General features: G+C 45.3%; 1 protein-coding gene and 1 long non-coding RNA gene across 7 annotated transcripts in view; one reads left to right on the forward strand and one right to left on the reverse strand.

Annotated features, from left to right (window-relative positions):
• GALNT15 (polypeptide N-acetylgalactosaminyltransferase 15) overlaps window positions 1-17,082 on the reverse strand; it is a 43,085-nt gene extending 26,003 nt beyond the window's left edge. The window contains exons 1-3 of one of the 4 annotated variants that reach the window (XM_072651253.1): window positions 8,179-8,265; window positions 6,664-6,734; window positions 3,305-3,471 (exon numbers count right to left, since the gene is read on the reverse strand). Coding sequence is in view for 2 of the 4 variants with exons in the window: in XM_072651250.1 (XP_072507351.1) it covers window positions 3,305-3,471; window positions 15,825-16,396 (739 nt within the window). In the remaining 2 variants the exon portion in view is untranslated. Of the gene's footprint in view, window positions 1-3,304; window positions 3,472-6,663; window positions 6,735-8,178; window positions 8,266-15,820 lie in introns of those variants that run through there. The other 3 variants (XM_072651250.1, XM_072651251.1, XM_072651252.1) reach the window with 3 other exon arrangements.
• Window positions 1-21,889, forward strand: part of LOC140532605 (uncharacterized) — a 115,949-nt gene that overhangs the window by 497 nt on the left and 93,563 nt on the right. For 2 of the 3 annotated variants that reach the window (XR_011976594.1, XR_011976596.1), the window contains exons 1-2: window positions 8,262-12,754; window positions 19,170-19,287. This is a non-coding gene — a long non-coding RNA (uncharacterized lncRNA). Of the gene's footprint in view, window positions 1-8,261; window positions 12,755-19,169; window positions 19,288-21,889 lie in introns of those variants that run through there. The other variant, XR_011976595.1, reaches the window with a different exon arrangement.

Raw genomic sequence — 21,889 nt, forward strand, 5'->3', positions numbered from 1 at the left:
AAGGAAGGAAGGAAGGAAGGAAGGAAGGAAAGAAAGGAAAGAAAGAAAGAAAGAAAGAAAGAAAGAAAGAAAGAAAGAAAGAAAGAAAGAAAGAAAGAAAGAGAAAGAAAAAAAGAAAGAAGGAAGGAAGGAAAGAAAGAAAGAAAGAGCATTTATTGAGCTCCTGTTTTGTGATCTGATCTTGATCCTAGATCTGGCAAGTTACCTGAGATGTCCCTGGGTCTATTGGAACATAAGCCCTGACCCAGGGAGCTCCTCTTCGGGGACCCAAATACACCTTAACTTTCTTAGTTCTGTGCTACAAAGAAGAGGTCTCTATCACCCTTTAGTCCCCTAATTATTGTAGGATCATCATCCTTCCCTGCTGGTCATTTGGTTCAACTCCCCCATTTTACAGAGGAGAAAACTGAGGCCCACAGAGGTTCCCCAATTCATACACTTCTCAGTGTAAGTCCCAGAGCTGGGATTTAAACCCAGGTCTGAGGACTCCAAATTGTCTTATTCTCTCTGAATGACCCCTCCTCCTGTGCTGTGCAGTGATACAGGTCTGATCTACTTTTTAGTTGACTGGCCTCCAGTTTTTCTCTATTACTGTGTCTGTTTTTGACAAGTCCCACCCTCTCTGGCTGCTAGGAATTCTGAAACCAGGGAAACAAGCCTATTATAAGAACCTGTGAAAATGGAGCCAATAATGACCCACCTAAGGAGCTAAATACTAAAGTGCCTGAGTTTTGTGACAGCTGTTTTAGAGGTGATGGATTTCTCCCCAGGATGTACTGGTAGATGTTTAACAACTGGCTCTCCAAAAAAGGCACAACACACTTTTAAGTTTAAGTTTAATTACTAACATTTTCTTTGTGGCTTTTTTAAATCTAGACTATAAACAAAACAAGAAATTAAATCTGAATTTGGAGCTTTTGCTGATTTCCAAGGTATAAATGCTCAAAGTGAACCTTTAACAACCAGCTTCCCTGAGCCTGTGCATTGGGCTGGCTCCAGCATGCCCCTGTCTCCCCTTTACTAGAGGCCTCCGAACAAAAGCTGGTTGACCCCTTGTGGAGTATGTTGTGGAGAGCACTTTTGTTCGGAGATAGATTGGACCAGATGGCCTCTGGAGATCATACTGAAGCCACAGTCTCACTGCTCCACTCTTTTTGTCCAGCCTGGGCTTACAAACCTCCAGCCTCAGCGAGCTCATTTCTTTTCTTTCCTTTTCTTTCCTTTTCTTTCCTTTTCTTTCCCTTGCCTTCCCTTCGCTTGCCTTCCCTTGCCTTCCCTTGCCTTCCCTTCCCTTCCCTTCCCTTCTCTTCCCTCCCCTTCCCTCCCCTTTCTTCCCCTCCCCTCCCCTCCCCTTCCCTTCCCTTCCCTTCCCTTCCTCCCTTCCTTTTGTCTTTTGGAAGCAATCAAGGCTGAATGACTTACCCAGGGTCCACACAGCTAATAAGTGTCTGGGACCAATTTGAACTCAGGTCCTCCTGACTCCAGGCATGGCACATTATCCACTGCACCACCTGCCTGCCTGACCTCACTGCTTTTCCAAGGCATCCTATTCCATTTTTGGAGTAACTGCTAGGAGCTTCCTCCATATGTTGACCCTAAATCTTCCACCCTATAAATTCTGCTGGCAGGTTACTTAGCCTCTATTTTCCTCAGTTTCCTCATCTGTAAAAGTGGCGGGGTGATAACAAAAGTACCTACCTTCCAGGGTTGTTGTGAGGATCACAAGAGATGGTGTTTGTGAAGCACTTAGCACAGCACCTGGTACGTAGTAAGTGCCATATAAAAGTTGAATTATCATTATTATTTGTTTTCTGGCTACAAATACAGCTTTCTGCAGGGCAGGCTTTCAGAGGTTTGAAGGCCATGATCATGGCCTCCACTGAGGCAAACATTGCCTGTTCCTTTGGCCTTGGCTAAGGCCTTTTTTGTGGGGGATAGGGTGTAACCTGGGGTAGGATGGAGAGTTCTGTGTTGTGGAATGGTTGAATTGTCAGACGACTGATCTGTTAAGCAAGGATATGACTGTATTTTATATTTGCGTAGCATTTTAGCTTCTGTCATCTCTTCTGATTTACTCAAGAACCTTGGGAGATAACACCTGAAATGATGCTGCTAGTACTGCTAATAGCATCATTTATATAGACTTTGAGTTTGCAAAGTTCTTTACAAATGTGTCCTCATTTTTGCCTCCCAACAGCCCTGAAAGGTAAGAGAGCTCTGGGGTCACTGCCTCGAAGCTGGTGGGGACCTTTAGACTTGGGTAAACCAAGGCACTCATTTCATTGGCCAAAAACCAACAATAAGTAAGCAGAATAGAGAGCTAGGTCTGGACCCTGGAAGACCCACTTCTACTACATTACTGCTGTTGTTCAGTTGTTTTTTTCAGCTGCCGTAGCTACGTTAGTTAAGTCACCACGTGCTTATGTTCTTTAAAAAAAACTGGGGAAAATGCTAATACTACCTTCTCCCAAGTTTGTCAGGAAGAAAATATCAAGGAACTGGTAACTAGTATTATCCTAAGGTCTCTTCAAGGTCATAAGCTCAGAGCTATAGAGTGCTGGAGGGTCCTCAGGCCCCTTAGTGTAAGGCCTTTATTTTATTGATTTGCAAACTGAGGTTGACTCTCCATGATCCCCTTCCTCCTTGGGGTTTTCCTGGCAAAGATACAGGAGTAATTTGCCATTTCCTTCTCCAGCTCATTTGACAAATGAGGAAACTGAGGTAAATGGGGTTAAGTGACTTGCCTAGGGCCACATAGGTAAATGACATAATCTCCCAAAACCTAAGCTTCTCTGTAAGAAGAGCATGACTCATATGAGGCCGTAGAGGAGCAGATGATCTGCAGTGGCACAGGAAGTTTCCAGTTAAATCACTTTTGTGGGGGGCAGGAATCCCTTCTGGAAAAAAACGCTGGGGCCCAAAGTGGTCATGTGACTTGTTCAAGGTCACACAAATAGTAAGTGGGAGAGCCAGGATTAAATCCAGGTCCTCTTACTACAAATTCTTCTCTTCTACTTTGCCATGCTGTCCCGGCTCTCAGAGTGCCCTTTTTTACAGGAGGAGAAACTAAGGCACAAAGCAATTATGTACCTTGCCTGAGGTCACAAAGAGAGTTAGTGGTAGAACTAGAACCCAGGTCTCCTGAGTCTTGGCAAAGCAGCCTTTCCACTAGTCCACACCATAACTAGTTTGGCCATGCTCACCAATAACTGATATGCTGTACTTCCTCACCCACTACCCTCCCTAGGACCCAAAACCTTAAACTTTAAGAGAGAAATTGGTGTCTGGGGTGGGGAACCCCTACCTTGTTGGCTGAGGTCATCAACAAGGATGATCTCCTTGAGGAAGGGTCTGGGAGCCGTGTCCAAGACACTATGCACAGTTCTGAGGAGGGTAGACCAAGCCTCGTCGTGGAAGCAGATGATGACACTGGCTGTTGGCAGATTGTCACCATAGTCCTGCTGCAGACACCTAGGGATCAGAGGATGATGGGGGAAGAAAAGCAGAGTCAAGAGTGAGAGGCCTGAGAATGAGTACATTCTCTTGGCTCAAGATGGGGCTACTCTAGACTAGACTACATCTTTGCCTTCTTTTGGTGTAACAGGGGTTCTTAACCTGGGATCCATGGACTTCAAAAAGATAGAGGGATAAATAGATAGATGGATGGATAGATAGGTGGATAGACAGATAGATAGATAATGGTACTTCAATATAATTGGTTTACTTGGTAATCTTATGTATTTTATTTTATGCATTTGAAAATATTGTTCTGAGAATGAGTTTGTAGGCTTCACCAGCCTAACACAAAGGGGTCTATGACCTAAAAATGGTTAAGAGTTCTTGTTCTGGTATCACTTTCACAGGGTTGCTATAAGGAGTCAGATGAAATTATGCAGGTGTAACCTTTGTTACTTTTCTGAAGGTTGAGCTGGAATTCTTTGATTTGTTCCATAAACAAACAAAAAAGTTGAGGGTGGAATGGGGGATTGGGGATGCATTTGAAAGAGACAAGCTGCTTTTCTCCCCAGTCTGGGAGTAACTGAGAGGCCCTAACTTCATGTATTCTGGGACTTATCATCCTGGAAAGGCCACATTGTTTTCTGCTTGTCTCCAAATCCCAGACAGGGGTGTTAGATGGAATGGAGTTAGATGAAATGTCTAATTGATCTCCCTTCTTTCCTGTCTTGCCTCCCCCACCCTACATTTATAATACAGGCATTTTACTACAAGATTTTCCTATTCTTTAAATTGTTTCTAATTTGTTATTTTTCATAGTACCTTAGAAGTTATTTCCCCTTTGATATTCAATTATGACTGGTCATAATTTGTGAACAACTTGGCTTCAGTGGAGCTAGTGAATGGTTGGGATGGGTATCAAAAGGAAGAGAGGCCTGATCCCTTTGTCTAAAACAGCTAGGGTCTCTTTCTTTTTAAATCCTAGCTTGGGGGGTTCAGAGTTTATAGAGAATTGTATGATTTTGATTATTGTTTTTTTTATAAACTCCCTCAAAGCAGATTTCAAACTGGATTTGAGGTTTGTTTTCTACCCTTTTAACTCTCCCTGGAAGGAGGGAGGGAACCTGAGAAGAGTGGTCACATCTCAAATTCCAGAGGTGGGAGCAAGAGGAAAGAGGAGCCCCTCTTCTTTACGTTTACCATGTTAACTCTCCAAACCCTGTCAACAGCTCTGCCAAGTGGTTAAATATGTATAGCACTTTGCTATCCTTCAGGTGTTATATGAATATCAGCAAGTATTACTGTGATTGGCTTTTCATTAGATTTTTCATATGTGGGAGCATGCTTTCAGCAAAGAGATGCTTTTTGTCCAGGGAGTGAAGAAACAGTGAGATTGAGATCATGAGATTATGTTCCAGAGCTGGGCCATTTAGGCTCTTCCCTTGTTTTTACAGGAAACTGAGTCCTAGGAACTTCCTATTTAAATTAAGCTTCCTAGCTTAACTCATTGGCCTAATTTTGCATAGCTATTAAACACAGAGGCAAGATTTGAACCCCGGTCCTCCAGCTCCAAAGTCCAAATTCCTCCCACAACATAATAGTGAGGATGTCGGTGGGGCTGGGGCATAGTGGGCTACCTAGAACTATTGTTGGCCTGCTAGAGCAAGCCTTCTCCAAGATGGGGGCTTCAACAGCCAGCGCAACGCAGAGCGATCCCTGGCTAGAACCTGACAACTTCATTTTTGAGGGTGGTAAGCCTGGCCCTTTTCCATGAGACTAGAGTAGCATTAGCAGGAGAAAGCGGAAAGCCTCAGAACTCAGCGTGTTGGGGAGAAGCATCTGTACTCTAGGCGAACCTGGTTTGTGGTTTGTGTGCGATGATGAACCCGCTTGACATGATTCTGGACCAGGGAGCTAAATATTACAAACAGAAGTCTGGCAGACAGCTGTGTCTCGTGGCCTATGAGAACCTTTTAAGAGAAGCCAGAGGTTTATTATTTTGTGTCTGGCAAGGCGATGTGAATGGGAGGCAGGCCCAGTCAGGGATGGACTGCATGAGGCTTCTCACTGTGGTTCCAGGTGGGGCTGGAAGTAAGGTGTCATTGAGTATGGATTCTTTTTGAGGGGTGGGGATTAGGGGTGTCAGGTGTAGAGCAGGGCCTTTTCCAGTTTTGCATAAAATGATGTTGACATGAGAAAAGGCAAGGAACAAAAGCTCTGAGAGTCGTGTCAAAACCAGGTTTCCTGTGTCCCACTGAGCTCTTGAACACACAAGTCTCATGAGGTTTGGAGGCCACCTGAATGTTTCCAATGAGCTGTCAGATTGGGAATGCTGTTGTGCATCTGTTGGGAAAGGAGGAGGTGAGAGGGATGGAGGGGACAGGGGGGAGACAAGTGTCTTTTATAATGTAAGCTCCTTCAGGGAAGGGACTGGTTTGTTTTAGTCCTTGGGTCCTCAGTACTTTGCACATAGCAGGCGCTTAATGTTTGTTGACTTGAATTGAATTTAGTATGCCAGGAACAGCCATGGTTTTGGAGTCCCAAGACCAGGTTTCTAGTCCCCCCTTTGTTACTTGTGTGACCTGGGGTGAGTCACTTAACCTCTGGACATTTGCTGCCTTGTTGATAGAATGGGGGAGCAGGACTATATGGCCTCTGAAGCCCCTTTTAGCTGCCACTCCATGATCTTGTGAATTGAATGTTTAGGGTCATCTACACTGGCTGATTATCATAGATGTAACTGGGGAGGGCACTAGATTCAACAAAGGACTCAGAGGGGTAGCCTCCTTTGTGTATTTGGAATGAAAGATTATGGGAAAAGGAAGCAAACCCAAAGCAAAGAGCCATGTTTGGGCTTGGGATTTTTATGAGCCTCCCCCTGGACCACTGAATTGATTGGGAAATGCTGGTGGCTCTGGGAAAAATGCTTTTATTCTAAATCTGAGAAACGTGGTGCTCCATGAACTGCAGTAACTATAGAGTAGTGAATGGGGTGAGCCATGGATGGACCCGCCCCCTGCCCTTCCCAGACCTTTGAAAGACCTAAGACAACCTATAGCCCCAGACCAGGCACTCAAACTCTCTCTATATCATAAATATATTAATGAAATAAATATAAATTTCTATATCAAAAAAAAAAAAGAAGCAACTGATCACTCCCAGCGCTAACCTTCCTGGGTGTGTGAACTGTTGTCCATTCTCACTAACCTGCACAGTTGGCCATGAAGAAGAACCAGTACCACTGAGGTTCCTTGGCACCCCTAGGCAGTTTGATAAGGCTGCAAATGGCAGATTTGTATTGTTAAAGGGAGTTTCCTCACTGAAAATTCCTTTCCCCAGGGTCAGTTCAAAAAATAAAAAAAGAGAACTGTATTCAAATGGAGTATTTCTGTCACAGTCACTGTAGAAATAAAAGAGGGCCATGTGAGACTGGGACCCATTTTAAGACAGCTCTGTGGTGCAGTGAATAGAGAGTACTGGACTAAGAGACAGGAGGACCTGAGTTCAAATCCTACCTCAGGAATTACTAGTTGTGTGACCCTAGGCAAGTTTCTTGAACCTCATTCTGCTTCCATTTCCTCAACTGCAAAATGGGGGTAGTGATGGCAACCATCTCATAGAATTATTGTGAGGATAAGATGAAATAATGTGTGTGAAGTGTTTTGCAAGCCTTAAGGCACACAAATCAGCCATTATTAATAATTATTTTGATTTTTTTCTTTTCTGGGGGGAGAGGGAGTTGCCATGACCAAAGAATTCATCCCCATGTGTCTAGACTGCTGGTAATGAACATCCTGGTACTTAGTGAGGCCAGTCATCGGAAAGTAAACAAAGTACTTGCTAGGGCCGCCATCTTTGAAGTCATTAAGCCTGGAAGAGCCTGCTAGACCATGTGCCTAGCTGACATAGTCTTCCAGAGCCCAGGGTCACCTCCACACCACCATGGAATAGAATAAACATATTAAGTACCTACTTTGTGCCAGGTGCTGTGCTAAGAACCTTATAAGGATCATCTGATGCCATGGGTCATCTGAGTAAGACTTGTGGGGGATAAATAATTATATCTGTATTTTTGGTCTGACCCTGTGAATTCATTGGTAGAGGGAACTCCTTGTATGGAAACATTCTTCACCTATGCTGATCAGCAGTATCTTAGAGAGTTACCCGGGACATTGAAGGGTTAAGTGACTTGTCCAGGGTCACACAACCAGTATTGGACAGGGGCAAGGCTTGAACCCAGGTATTCCCAACTCCACGTTTGGCTTTCTAACCACTAAGGCATGCTAACTCATCATTATCATCATTAAATATAAGATAAGACCAAGAACAAAAATAATAATTATATTGATTGTTGACTAATATAATTTGACTGTAATTTTGCTTTGTCTTACTGTTCTAAACTGTTGTTATTATAGATTTAACATGGTATCAATCTAACAGGAAGGAGCTATGATCTTATAAAGGCAACTCTTAGCACATAAGTAGGCTTTGCACATAGTAGGCACTTAATACATTTGAGGAATTGAACTGAATTACCATGACCTCCCCTGGCATCCCTCATAACAACAGCATATAGTTAGCTCTCTAGGTGGAGATAAATTCTTGATAACCTAACAGAGACAAGACATCCAGCTGGTACAAAAATAATGCTCAGCCCCCAGATCGAATAGCTTTGGATACAGCCAGAGACACACCCATGTGTTCCACTGTGTTCACACTTACCCAGGCTCTGGCCCTTGAAAAGCCCTGCTGTTGGCAGATGGGGTACCAGCTGGATGGGGGAACTGGAGGAGGTTTGCCTTGTATCACCTGCAAAGTGGATAATCCATTCACAGAGAATTGAAAGTTGACTGTACCCTGGGTGTAGAGAGCTCTTATCCTCCAGAGAAGGCCCAGTGCTCACATGGCCTTGAACTCAGCCACCTCTCAGCATCCCTGAGAGGACAAGCAGGTTGTGTTATCTGCTTTTCCCAGGTGGGTGATTTGCCCTGAAGCCACAACAAGTAAGTATTGACTTTGATTAAGTAATTAACTCAGTGAATCCATCTTTATTAACCACTGTTTCTGTGCAATCCTTTTTTTTTGCTCATTTGCCACAACAAATGAGTGTAGTAATTGTCACGCAGCACCTACATCTATGATACTTCCAGATTTACAAAGGGTTGATATCCCAACAACCTGCTAAGGCAGGTCTAATAGTAATAATTATATGCAATATTTATGTATGTGCACATATACATATATATATATGATATTAGCCCCATTTTAGAGATGAGTAAACCAAGGTGACTCACAGACACCAACGGCAGAAGCTAAGATTTCAGCCTACATCTCATGCTAGTTTGTCCATCTACTTCTCTTCGTATAATTCAAGTCAATGGTTTAATTCAATGGACATTTATTAAGCTCTTGCTAAGTGCATGGCAACATGCTAGTGCTGGGGAGTGACAAGAATAAAGCAGCCCCTGCCCTCAGGAAGCTCCTTCCTGGACAACATGCACACAGAGAAGTGTATGCAAATATAGACAAAGTCAGGGTTTTTGGCTGAAGAGAGAGAGGATGTCCTAAGGGGTAGCGACATCATCATCATCATGGTGATGGTGATGATGGTGATAGGCTTTCTGATTTGCCAAGGGCTTTACAAATATCTCATTGGATTTTCACAACAACCCTGGGAGGTGGGTGCTGTTGTAATCCCCGTTTTACAGATAAGGAAACTGAGGCCCTGCAAGGGTATTAGGAGGCAGGGATTAGAATGCCAGGCTCAAGGACAACAAATAGACCAGTCTAGATGGTATGTCCAGTACATGAAGGGGGAGACGTGAAATGATACGATAGGCTGGAGCCAGATGATGAAACGGTTCAGTGCTAAGCAGAGGAGTTTGCACTTTGTCTAAGAGAGAGCAGAGAAGTGCTAAAGCTTGTGGACCAGGGAAGTAGCACTGTCAGATCCGTGTCTTAGAGGTATCACTAGGGCTGCTGTGTGGAGGATGAATTAAAGAAAGGAGAGGTTCAAGGGGACCAGTTTGGAGGCTACTGCAGTCATCCGGGTGAGAGCCTGAGCTCGGGCACTGGCTGTGTGAGTGGAGAGAGGGGGATGGAGGCCAGAAAGGCAGAATCAACAAGATCTGGCAACTGATTGACTGTGGAGGGTGAATAAGAATAAAGAGTCAGCAATGACTCTGAGGTTATGAAACTGGGTGACTGAGAGCATGGTGGTGTAGCTGGCACCATAGCTGACTCTGGAGTCCGGAAGGCCTGAGTTCAAATCTGACCTCAGACACTTACTATCAGTGTGATCCTGGCCAAGTCACTTCACCCTGTTTGCCTCAGTTTCCTCATCTGTAAAATGAGCTGGAGAAGGAAAGAACAAAACCACTCCTGTATCTCTACCTAGAAAACCTCAAATGGGGTCACCAAGAGTCAGACACGACTAAACAACCACAAAGCTTCATGAAGGCACTCTTGGTTTCTTATCAAAACTTCATACATTAGAATCTTCCCAAGAGCCCAGCACCACACTCTGCCCATTGTCAGGGCTTAATAAAGGAAAGGAAGAAAGCCAACCTATGCACTGTGCTAAGTGATGAATGAATTCATTTGATGAATGTATGTTAAATTTAATGTCTACCATATGATAAAGTGACTTTGTTCTATGGGGACTAATCAGAGGCAGGACAGTGAGAGGCACTGCCCAGAGAGAGTGGGAGGGCCTGATCACAATGACCTCACTCCTTTCTCCCTGCCAGTCAGACCTCAGGGGGACAGAGAGTGAGTAGATGTGCTGGGGTTGTTTTCCATTTCTTGAGCTGGCTAGACTGGGAGCCAGGAGGGGGTCACTGGCACTCTGTGTTCCTGACACCCTGTTCCCCCTGACCCTTCCCTGGGGGGGGACCCACACCCTCACCATCAGGTCCTGGTTTTGTTTTCTGGTTCAGGCTGTGCAGGACAGTCCGGATGGGCGGAATCATGCTTTAACCTCACTTGGATCTGAATGGAACTGTCCAGTCAGGACCCTCAATCTCCCCAGTAAAACCAAGCTTCCAAGGACTTTCTCCAAGGTTTTGCCTCTCTGGGGAAGGAGGGAAGGACAAAGCAAAGGAAGATCTAGATACTTGGCCAGTAATCAGTTTTCCCCTTTTGCACCAAGGACAAATCAAAGAGCTGAGGGTGGAGAGGCACTGGAGAAACAAGAAAGAAAGGGCTCTGACTTGGGTGTCCAGGCCACTGCCATTCTTACCAGTTCCATGCCCCTGGAACTGATGGGACAGTGAGATGTAAATGTGTGTGTGTGTAGGGGGGGTGGGGATGTGTGTATACATATATACATACACCTACACCCACATATATATACGTATATATGTATTCTAAATGGTCCTGTGGGATCTCAGCATTGCAGATGTTCCTTCCAAAGATAGAGATCATACTGCGTCCAGGCCTGCCTATCCTGGTCCCCTCTTGTTCATGTCCTTCCAGTACATTACCACCTAGCATGGATCACAGAGTGACCACCAGGAAGGCTGTAAGCGGCCACTCCGGCCAGTCCCCTCCATCTTAAGGAGAGGGAGACAAAGCAATTTGCCCAAGGCCACGTAGAGCAACAGGTCCTTTGCCTCTGAAGCCAGCTTTTCCCACAGTACCATACTGCCTGTGGTGGGAGATCTTCCTTGTCTTCTCCTGGTATTTTGAGGATAACAGTGGAGCCCACAAGCCATAAACATAAGCCTCAGAGACATAAAAACAGACCTGCTCTACAGAAACCAATGCAGTTATTCAGAGGAGGACATCTGAGGGCTAGATACTTGAGGAGAACCTCCCAACTGCTCTGTGTCCATCCTACAGCCCAACTCAAGTCCCTCCTCCTCCATGAAGCCTTCCAGGCTAGCCTACAGTGACCACAAGGCACTTAGCTCTTCTATGACCCTGTGACATCCATCATCTTATTGGCTCCTGTTGTTGCTGGAGCTAAAGTGTTTGTCTTCTCTGCAGATTTTCCCAGAGCACATGTGATCTCTTCCATGGCCATCACTGCCTAACTCATTCATTTCTGTGCATCCTCTGGGCTCCCCCCAGGAATTATAATAGTAAAAAATACAACTGATGTAGTTGTAAAGTATAATGATAACAAATATCAGTGCATATAAAAACAGCAGACATCTTTATCATAATGAATACGATGCTTTGAGGGGAGCAAAGCCTGTACTGCATTTTTATTTGTCCCTCACATAGCAGGTATGTATCAGAGACAGGATTTGAACTCAGTTCTTTCAGACAGCAAGGGAGAGGGATAGAGACTGGTCCTGAGAATTCATTAATATAGGGAACTTCTGGGAAAGGAAACTCCCTCTACCAGTGTAGATCGCCACCTTATTTGTTAATTACAGTTTTAGAGAGTCACCTGAAATACTAGTTTTCTTAGCCTGCAGCATGGCTCCCCATTCACCTCATCTCTCCAGACTTCAGCTCAGCCTCAGGGACAGGGACTGTCATTGTTCAGCTTTACGTTCCCTGCACCTAGCTCAGTACCTTGCACATAGTAGGTACTTAATAAACGCTTGTTGCAGGTAAATGGAAAGAACTGTGTCCATAACAGGAGTTCAGTAAACAAGTGTTAGGACAAGGAATGGATGAGGTAGGCAGAATTGGACAGGTGTGTTCCTGCAGTGAATGAAGCAGGACCTCTCTGGAAAGTCTTTAGGAGAGAGATGCATCCAGGACCTTGGAGGAGGAGAAAATGTGAAAGGCTATCCTGGATTTTCTAAGGAGGGGTTACTCTTGGATTTCTGCACAATGTGTTAGAAGGAGGATTGTCCTCAGGATTAGACTGCCCCAGCGGGCATTTATTCAAATGTAAGAGTATAAGGTAGCTTGTATACTTGGTTCTCTTTTAAGGTGGAAGGCAGTAGGGAACTCTATCCAGTAATCTAACATCATCTCCCCGGTGGTCTAGGATCATCTGCCTGGTGGGCTGAGATTTGTGCCAAGCGTCCCCCCAGGATGGTTCCATGCCAGTGAAAGCTGCCATATGCTAAAGTGGTGAAAAGGACTGGCTCTTAAGGACACTGTCTTAAGGGCACTGGGTTTGGTTCCCAGCTCCAGCCTTAGCTGAGTCACTACACATCCCTAAGCCTCAATGTCTTCATTTGTACAGTGGGGAAGGACTAGGAGGGACTGAATTCAATGTACTTCCTCCTAGATTCGCTTAGAGGACCTGGGCTCCTTAGGCTAATTTGAAGATGGCGCTTCCTGGCAGTGATGTCCTCAGAGACTTTGAACCTTCCTTGTAACACAAATAATGGTAAGTTCCTTGAAATTTTCAGAATTTGGTAGTGCCTGGCACATAGTAGGTGCTTCATGAATGCTTGTGGATTGATATGTATCCTTGGTGTTTAGCATAGTACTGGAAGCATAGTAGGTGCATGGTAGATGTCTGCTGATTGACTGATTAATCATAAAACAGTCAATTGCTCTTGGAGAGAGTAATTCCCTGATATTAAATATATAAACATTTGAAGTTAGTAATTATTTTAAGATTTGAAAATTATTTAAAAAAATATGTCACTGATATCACACCCTTCTCCTCGCCTCCTCCCCCTCTCCCTGTGTGAGCCCCTTGGCAGCAGCAGTGGCCTGTCCAGTGGCTTTCAGCTCTGCCTGACCTTGTTCTCCTTCCCATGGGCAGGTGACTGCTCAGTTGTCCTTTTTTACATCCTTATGCCGGCAGAGGGCATCACAAACCTTGGGAAATGACAAGGGGCCTCTAGCCTTCCCGGCACAGAGAGCAGATCACTTAGGGGGAAAGCAGCCAGTCGGCTTAGCAGGGGATACAGGACTAAGGCCTGAGGACCAAGAGAAAAAAATATTCTCTTACCGTCCCACCCCACCCCTTAGTCAGATCAGAACCTTTCTGAAACCACTATGGATGGGCAAGAGTCACTGTCCAACCCAAGAAAACTCTGCCTTGGGTTTCTCCCAGCTGGGGATAGATGAATCTCTCTCTCTCTCTCTCTCTCTCTCTCTCTCTCTCTCTCTCTCTCTCTCTCTCTCTCTCTGTCTCTCTCTCTGTTTCTTTCTGTCTTTGTCTCTCTCCTCTATCTCTCTTCTCTGTCTTTATCTCTCTCCCTCCTCTCTCCTTTCTGTTTCTGTCTCTCTATCTCTCTCTCTCCTCTGTCTTTTCTCTCTGTCTCTCTCTTGTTCTCCCTCTGTTTCTCTCTCTCTCACACACACACACACACACACACACACACACACACAAACACGCTTGTGCGTACCCCCACAATGCCACACAAAATGGTGAGTTGGCTTCTCCACCATAACACCCTGGAGCCCTCTGGAAAACTCACTCTGGGCTTCAAGGACAAGTGTAACTTACAGGCTCAGATAAGAGCATAGATTTGCTGCTCAAAAGAAGGCGAGGAAAGAAACAAGTGTTTCTGCAGCACCTGCTATGTGCCAGGCATTGTGCTGAGCACTTTTAACAATGATCTCATTTGATCCTCACATCAGCCTTGCAGAATAAGCGCTATTCTCTATTCAACAGATGAGGAAACTGAGGTAGACCAGGGTTGGGGTTTGCCCGGGATCACATAGCTAGTAAGTGTCTGAAGCTGGATTTGAATTCGGGTCTTTCTGACTCCAGGACATCCAAAAAGGCCTTGGAGATCATCTGGTTCAACCCTCTCATTCTGCAGATAAGGGACCAAGGCCCCACAGCTAGTTAGTGGCCAGGCAGGGCACTGAAGCTGGGGATCCCATGAAGTATCTCAGTCAAAACATTTTCTTTCTTCTCTTCAGCATGCTCTTGATTCTGGGCTAATTGTACTATCGGGAGATAGAAATATGTGATAGAAAGACGCTAGGTAGATGGATGAATGGATAGATGGATAGATAGATGGATAGGTAGTACTTAAAATCTCCAAGTCTAGTGTCATCATCTCTCCTGCCTTGCTTTTGCTCTCCAATTAATGCTGTTATCTAGAGCCGGTTGGACAGAGCAGAGTCGCCTCTCTGGGCCTGGAGCATCTTGGTCTTGTGCCTCCACACTCAGAACTTACCTCTTGGGAATGCTGTCAGGATTCTGAGTCACTCAGGTCTGGCAAACACCTCCATCACTGAATGTCCTTGGAATAGGACTATTTTTTTTTTTGATACTTTGGATCAATAACGAGTAATAAAAATTATTGTTCCATCTTTCTTAATGACATCTGGTATTTATGTAGCACTTTCCTTTTCATCCAGATTTGTGATTTCATCAGTGTGGGGGAACTTCCAGTGTGGAAACTCTCCATCCTGATCTGATTGGCTGTTCATTTGCTTAAAGGGTTTCCTAGATCCCTGACTGTGGTCACACAGCAAAGCACACACCAGAAAGAAGACTTGGACTTAGGTCTTTCTGCTACTGGTCAGGCCGTCTGTGTTCCCTCTCACCTTTCAATCTATAAAGTCTTTTTCCTATCTCATTTCAGCTTTACAACAGTCCAATAAGGTGACTATTGCACATTTTCCCCCCCAGTTTACAGATGAGGCAACTGATGTAAAGTGATTTCTCCATGGTCACATGGCTAGTAATCTGTAGAGGCAAGATTTGAACCCATCTTCCCCATCTCCAAATCTGACATTCTATCTTCTGTGACTCACTGTCTATCAGAAAAACATCTCAACTAGCAACAGTAAGTGCAAAATATATTCAATTCCTAGAGATACACAACTTCCCAGGTGGAAGGGGAGTCTTAGAAATCACCAAATCCAAGCCCCTGCTTTTATAGCTGAGGACAGAGACTGGTCCAAAGACACATACTCTGTTGGGGACAGCTGGAATCAAAATCCAGGATACTTGGGTCCTTCCTTAGGAACCAGAAGGAAGACAGGACAAGAAGGTTTCTCATTCCCAAACTAGCCTCTTATATATGCTCAGCTGCCCAGTGTGGGCAAGGCTTTAACAAATGAAGCAAGCCTAATGAAAACAGCATTTTTTGCTCTCCATGGACAACAGGGTGGATAGAGGAGCTTTGCTTTAGTGCATCAGTCTCCTGTGAGTGCAGGTCTATGATAATATAGAAAGGGCACCCGATTTAAAGCCAGGGGACCTGCATTAAAGCTCTGGCTCTGCTATTCAGACTTCTGGCAAGTCATTGGGCCTCCCTGGGCCTCAGTTTGCCCATGTGTAAAACGTGGGGGTTGGACTAGCCAGTCCCTTCCAGCTGTGGCCTTCCAGAGGCAGTGGGAAGAAGGAGGAGCAGAGGTAGGGGGAGGACAGCTCAGGGTTGGCTAGAGATAAGTCGTCCGTAGGGGAGGGGTGGAAGGGGTGGAGAGAATGCTGCAGGGATGCCCTCTCTTTCAGAGCAGGGTAGGGAGGCAGACTTACTTACAGAGGATTGCGGACCTCAGGCAGCGCCCTGCGCAGGGAGATCTGCTGACTTCGGGCTTCATTGAAGCCATAGGTGTCCAGTCCAAACGTGTCTAACTGCTCTTGTCCATCGTCTGCTTCAGAGTCTGCCAGGGAGAGATCCTCCATCTCAGCCCCCCAGTGCAAGGCAGGTCTGTCCAGGGCTCCCTCCTCCAGCCGCCTGCCCTGCTGCTTGACCAGCCTGTAGCCCCCTCTCTTCCTGGTCTGGCTCTGGTTCTTCCTGTCCCTGGGGGAGGCCACTGCCATCAGGAGCTCGTCTTCTTTCAAGGAGATGAAGGGGGCCAGGCCCTCCAGGGGGTAATACTCCTGACTGTCTTCCTCGGTCTCCAGCACCCAGTCCTGGGGCTCACCAAAGTCCACCTGATAGCCCACTTGAGGGCTGGGCTTCTCAGCCCGGGCCGAGGGATCCCTGAAGAGGTCCTGAGGTGGTGGGTGCAGCACGGTCACCATCACTAACAAGCATCCCAGCATCAACACCACTACCAAGAACTGCAGCCTGCGGGGCCCAGCTCTGGACCGTCTCCTTAAGAGCATGTTGCAGAAGGTCCTCCAGTACAGCAGGTCATGTTCGTCCTCTCCCAGGTCCCCGTCAGACCCTTGCTTAAGTGGCCCCCAGGCCAACTGGCTTCCAGCAGAGCTCCTGGTGTTTCCTCCCACAAGACACGTGCCTGCCACTTAATGTGGTCTCACGCCTCCCTCCAACATCTGCCAACAGTATGTAGTACCTGCCGGCTCCAGATGACTTGGCTCTTCTTGGGCACAAAGTTTGAACCCTTCCCTCCTTCTGTTCATTGCTTATAAGCCCCCGGGGCCGACCTAAGCCTAGATTTCCCTGCCCACCCACACCTCCCACCACCACTATTTTGGCCCCTTTTCTTCATCTTGCAAATAATTTTTAAAAGATAATCAGTCCATCTTTCTCGATTGCTTCTTCCACTGTGTTTTCCTGCACTGGCCAAGTTGCTAATAGATGCCTGGGGAGAGCTGGCTGGTCCTTCTCCCAAGCAGCTGTGACAGCCTCGGTTCCCTGTTTTGATGCTTTAGGTCAGGTCAGATCAACAGATGGAAACGAGTCAGCCCCTGACTTTCTTTCACATACAACTCCAGCACTCAGTCAGGGAGTCTCTTGCCAGACATAATACAGAGCAAAGTGGGTGTCTTTCTCTCGGTCCTAATGCCCTCACTGTTCTTGGCCTGTCCCAACTCTGCAGAGCCTGACTTGTGGAGAAAAGGAAAGTCGGGGCTCTGCCAAGACCAGATCAAAACAGGAACAACTCAGGAATCCAGATTACAATCTCTTTCTAGAATGAATTTCTTTTCCTTCCAAGACTCACAGAGGAAGTTTTTCCTTGCTACTCTCCCCCATATTTCCCTCCTCCCCCTCCCATTGTAGGAAGTCTACAGCACCCGCAGGAGGTAGGGGTGACCCCCTCCCATTGTAGAAAGTCTACAGCACCCCTAGGAGATAGGGTGACCCTCCTCCCATGATAGAAAATTTGACAGCACCCCCAGGCGGTAGGAGTGACCCCCTTACCATTAAAGAAAGTCTGACAGCACCCCCAGGAGATGGGGGTGACTGATTACCTGCATACTTAGGACCTGAGACTTTCCCAAGTACTCTGTGTATGCACATGTGTGTTTATTGGGGTCCACCATGCTAAACTCTGCCCCACTATATCCATGGCAATCAACCAAAAAAAAAACATAAAAAAACAATTATTGATGCCTTTGGTTTTACACCCCGTTTATTTCCGGCTATTGCTAAATCTTCTTTCCCTAACAAAGAAAAACAGTCAAGCAGGAGTAGTGACCCCCATGGCTGTGACAGACAGTTCTGCCCTTGTCATCCTCCCATTTCTGCAGAAAGAACAGTTACGTGTTTGTTCCCTGGGATCATTCTCAGGATCTTTTTCAGTGGAAGAGTTTGGCTTCTTTTTTATTTACGTTGTTGGAGTCATTGTGTAGACTGTTGTGTCTGCTTATCTCACTCTACATCGATTCAAACCTCATAGGTTTCCCTGAATTCTCTTACTGGGCATTTCTTGCTGCATTGCTTTCATGTATCATAGTTTCTTTAGTTACCCCTGATTTATGGGCACACACTTTGTTCTAACACTTCATACGTTAAGATTTGCGAAACAATTTGCATATTTTTTACTGATACTCATATCAATCCCATAAGTAAGTGCTATTATATTCCCATTGGACAGGTTAAGATACTGAGGCTTCGAGGTACCTATATTTGCATTCCTAGTAAATGTTGGAAGATGGATTTTAATCCTGGTTTTCCTGGTATTACAGAAGTATAAGACATATTTAGAATCATAAAATCTGAATTTCAGAGTTGAATCTCCTCCTTTATGGCCCCAACAAGGAGTCATATGGCATTAGATGGAATACTTTCAGTAGGGGAAGACCTTTAGTAAGAGGGAACACCCCCCCCCCCCCCCCCATCCTGAGATATCTCTATTCCACTTTTGGACAGCTCTAGTTGCTCAGAATTTCTACGCTGCTTCCAAGCCCATGGTTCCTCTTTGAAACTTAGAGGATCAATGATTTGGAGCTAGAAGAAACCTTACCTACTACGTAGTGCAGTCTTCCCATTTTACAGACAAGAAAGCTGATACTAAGAAAAGATAAATGTTCAAGATCACAAAGTAATAGTCATCAGAGATAGGATTTGAACTCAGGACCCTAATCCGTGCTATCTAGTACTTGATGGCCCCTCATTGGGTGTGTTCTAGTGAGATTCCATTTGGGGTATGGATCGATCTAGAAAGCCACCAAGGTCCATTCCAACACTGAAATTCTTTGGTTCCATGTTTTTCAAGGTTGGTTTGGTTCCAGCTAAAACCGTTGATTTCATTTCAAGACCAACCAGGCTAATGTTTCCTTAAGGAGTCCAACCCAGGCCTGAAAGTTTCCCAGTCCTAAAGGCTCCAAGGATACTGAGCTATGGCAGGCAGAAAGCATTTATCAAGCCCTTACACGGTACCAGGCATCATTTCTAGAATATGTTGGGAATTTGTTTGGGCATGCCCAGAGATAGAGGTCTAGTTTGGTCTGAGATACCTGATTGTTGCTCTGAACCCTGGTGTTTTTCCATATTTTAAATTATCTCTTTGGGTTCTTCTAGACTGTAGATGATCAGGGTCTAGAACTGACCTCAACTCCTCTAGCAAATTTAGAAAGGCTCCCCTTTTACCAAGGAGAAAGCTGCGGCTCAGAGAGTGACTTGCTTATGGCCACCCAGCTTGTAAATGATGCAGCTGGGATTTGAACCCTGATGTCCTGCCTTCCCTTGCAGAGCCCTATTTACTGAGACAACCTTGGCTCATGCAAGGATGGACTTGGGACCTCGTTTTGAAACTACTGGCTCTCAGCAATCAACAGTTCAGTTCTGGTTTGAAATCAGCCAAATAGAGGTAAGTCAGCAACATTCCATCTTTCACTTCTAAAGGACTGTGAGTTTATCCTGGAAAACTAGCCCCAGGCAGCCCTCCATCTTGGAGAGTCTGGAGAGATGAGGGGTTGGAAAGCTTAGCCTGTGGGGGCCACTTGGGGAACAGAGTGTTGAGTTTCCAGTGCTTCTTTCTGTAACTTCTATAGGCCATTGCCCTGTTGGAATGGGAAGCCAGTCTACTGGGCAAACAGCTCTTTGGTTTTTTGTTTGTGCAGAAGAGAGTTGGGTATTTTTGGTTCTGCCCAAAACCAGCACAAAATGGCCTGGAATATGTGGACACAAAGCCTTTATTAAAACTGGAGAGAAGGACGACTGGCCAGCCCTGCAGGGATCCAGAACTATGGCAGGCCCTGTGGTGGCAGACCCCCATGCTTACCAGAAGGAAGGACCTTAGCATCTAATTTTAGGAGGTACAATGGTTAATGTGCTGGTCTTGGAGTCAGGAAGATGTGAGTTCCAGTCCTGTCTCAGATACTGAGTTGTGTGACCCCAAGCAAATTAATTCACCTCCCAGCCCCAGTTTCCTTACCTGTAGATTGGGGATAACAATAGCCTTTAACCCCACCCAGTTGTTGTGAGGATCAAATGAAATAGCATATAGAAAGCACTTTGCAAACATAAAGAGCTATCTAAGTGCTAGCTATTATTTTTATATTCATTATTATTTGTATTATATTTTCTGACCTGGGTTCATATTTGTTGCCATAATTTTCCAGTTGGTTTTTCTGTTGTGTTTCCTTTATAAATTAGACCAAGAGGCCCACAGTGGTTCTCTTGATCATTACAAGGAAAGAGAGAATGTTTTGGCCAATTAATACCTTTTTTTAAGGCGCTCTCAGTTCTGGCTCATCAACCAATCAAAATACTTTTCTTCACCAAGTAGCAAGACAACAAAAATAATAGTCAAGGAATGCCTGCATTTGCCTTGAATCAGAGGCAGGACCTCTATTCTACCTCATCTCACCCTTCAGAAGGCCATTCCCCCAGCATCTACCTGGGTTGGCAACAGGCACCTCCTCTCGCCTACGCCCGTACATGTTTCCAAGACCAGGTCCTTATTGGCTCTTCCCCCATTACACTTGCATAAATCTGCCCCCCTCAGCTTCTGCCAAGGCCCAGTTTGCCCTCTGACACCAAACGTAGTAAGTCTCTTCAGATAGGTGAAGACAATGATCATATCTTTGTGTAAGTCTTAATCTTCTCCCTTTACCCAGTTTTCATGGCATGACCTTGAGACTCTGTCCTCCTGGTCACCCTTTTCTGGATATTCTCCAATTCCAAAATCCCCAAAGTTCCCCCACTAACAAAGAAGGAACCTATGAGTTAAGAATGGAAAACTCCCTGGAGAGTCCCTGCTCATTCTCTGAACCCTGACTACAACAGGGATTTTCATCACCTACTCATCACCTATATCCCACTACTCACACAGGTTGCAGTCTTAGAAAATGGTTGCTTTTCCAACCAACCCCTTCCCAAAGCTGCCAATTTCTCATGTCCGCGGCATGCTCTGCCTGTTGTGACTTCAAAGGAGCCTTCTAGTGAGTGTGTTAATAATGAATTAGAACAGAATTGATTCCAGCTCAGCTCCCTCCACCCCCAGCGATCAAAGCTCCGAATTTTGATCTGTTAACAGTTGACAGAAGGCAGAAATAAAATGTACATTTAGAGTCTTGGTAGTGAAGAGACAAACGCCACTGATTGTCAACTGTGACTTCATTGAGTCACATTCTCCCTGAGTGGGTCTGGGCTCTTTGGAAGCTGGTGTGTGGAACATTGCAGTCATGTAGGAGGTATCCAGTGGGGACATAAGTAGAAAACTTATCAAAGCCCAGGATCAACGTTGAATGGGGATAGGGACGAGAATCAGAAATAGAAGTTTCCTTAGCAGACTTTACATTGGAATCAGAGAGATCAGGTAGGAAACAGCAGCATAAGAGAATTCCCTTGCCCTTCACTCTCACCTTCTTCTGTCCCCAGCTGTCTATCTTCATCCCTAAGTCACCTCCACCATTGTATTTCTCTCCTCACACTCTCTCACTGGAGAAAGAACAGTGGGTATAGAATCCAAAGATCTGTATTTGAATTCTGATTCTGCCATTTTGGATATGTGTGGCCTTGGGTGAATCACTGAGTATCTCTTGGCCTCAGTTTACTTATCTGGAAAATTCAGTGGTTGGAATACATGATTTGTAGGACCCCTCTTTGCTCTAAATCTTTGGTCTTACAATCCTGATTTTACTTACTACACATTCATGGTCTATGACCTTAGTTACATCTTCACTGTGTTCAGCCAATCCCCCTAGTATCTGTCCCAAATTTTTTCTTCTCTCCTTTTTCTCCCCTCCCATGTCCCTAGTCTGCCCCCTCCCCTAACAGCATATGACTTTTTCTCTTACTTTACTGAGAATCTCATTCGGGGGGGTTCTTCAGTTCCCCCAGTAGTGCCAATGCGATATTTACAATGCCTGTGGCAGCTATAAATATCCTGACATAATTCTCAATCACAAAATACAACAGACTCTCCACATGGAAAACTGAACCAAAACATTTATTCAGACAACAAA

This window comes from Notamacropus eugenii, chromosome 3 (genome assembly GCF_028372415.1).
Source record: "Notamacropus eugenii isolate mMacEug1 chromosome 3, mMacEug1.pri_v2, whole genome shotgun sequence".
NCBI classification, from domain to species: Eukaryota; Metazoa; Chordata; class Mammalia; order Diprotodontia; family Macropodidae; genus Notamacropus; species Notamacropus eugenii.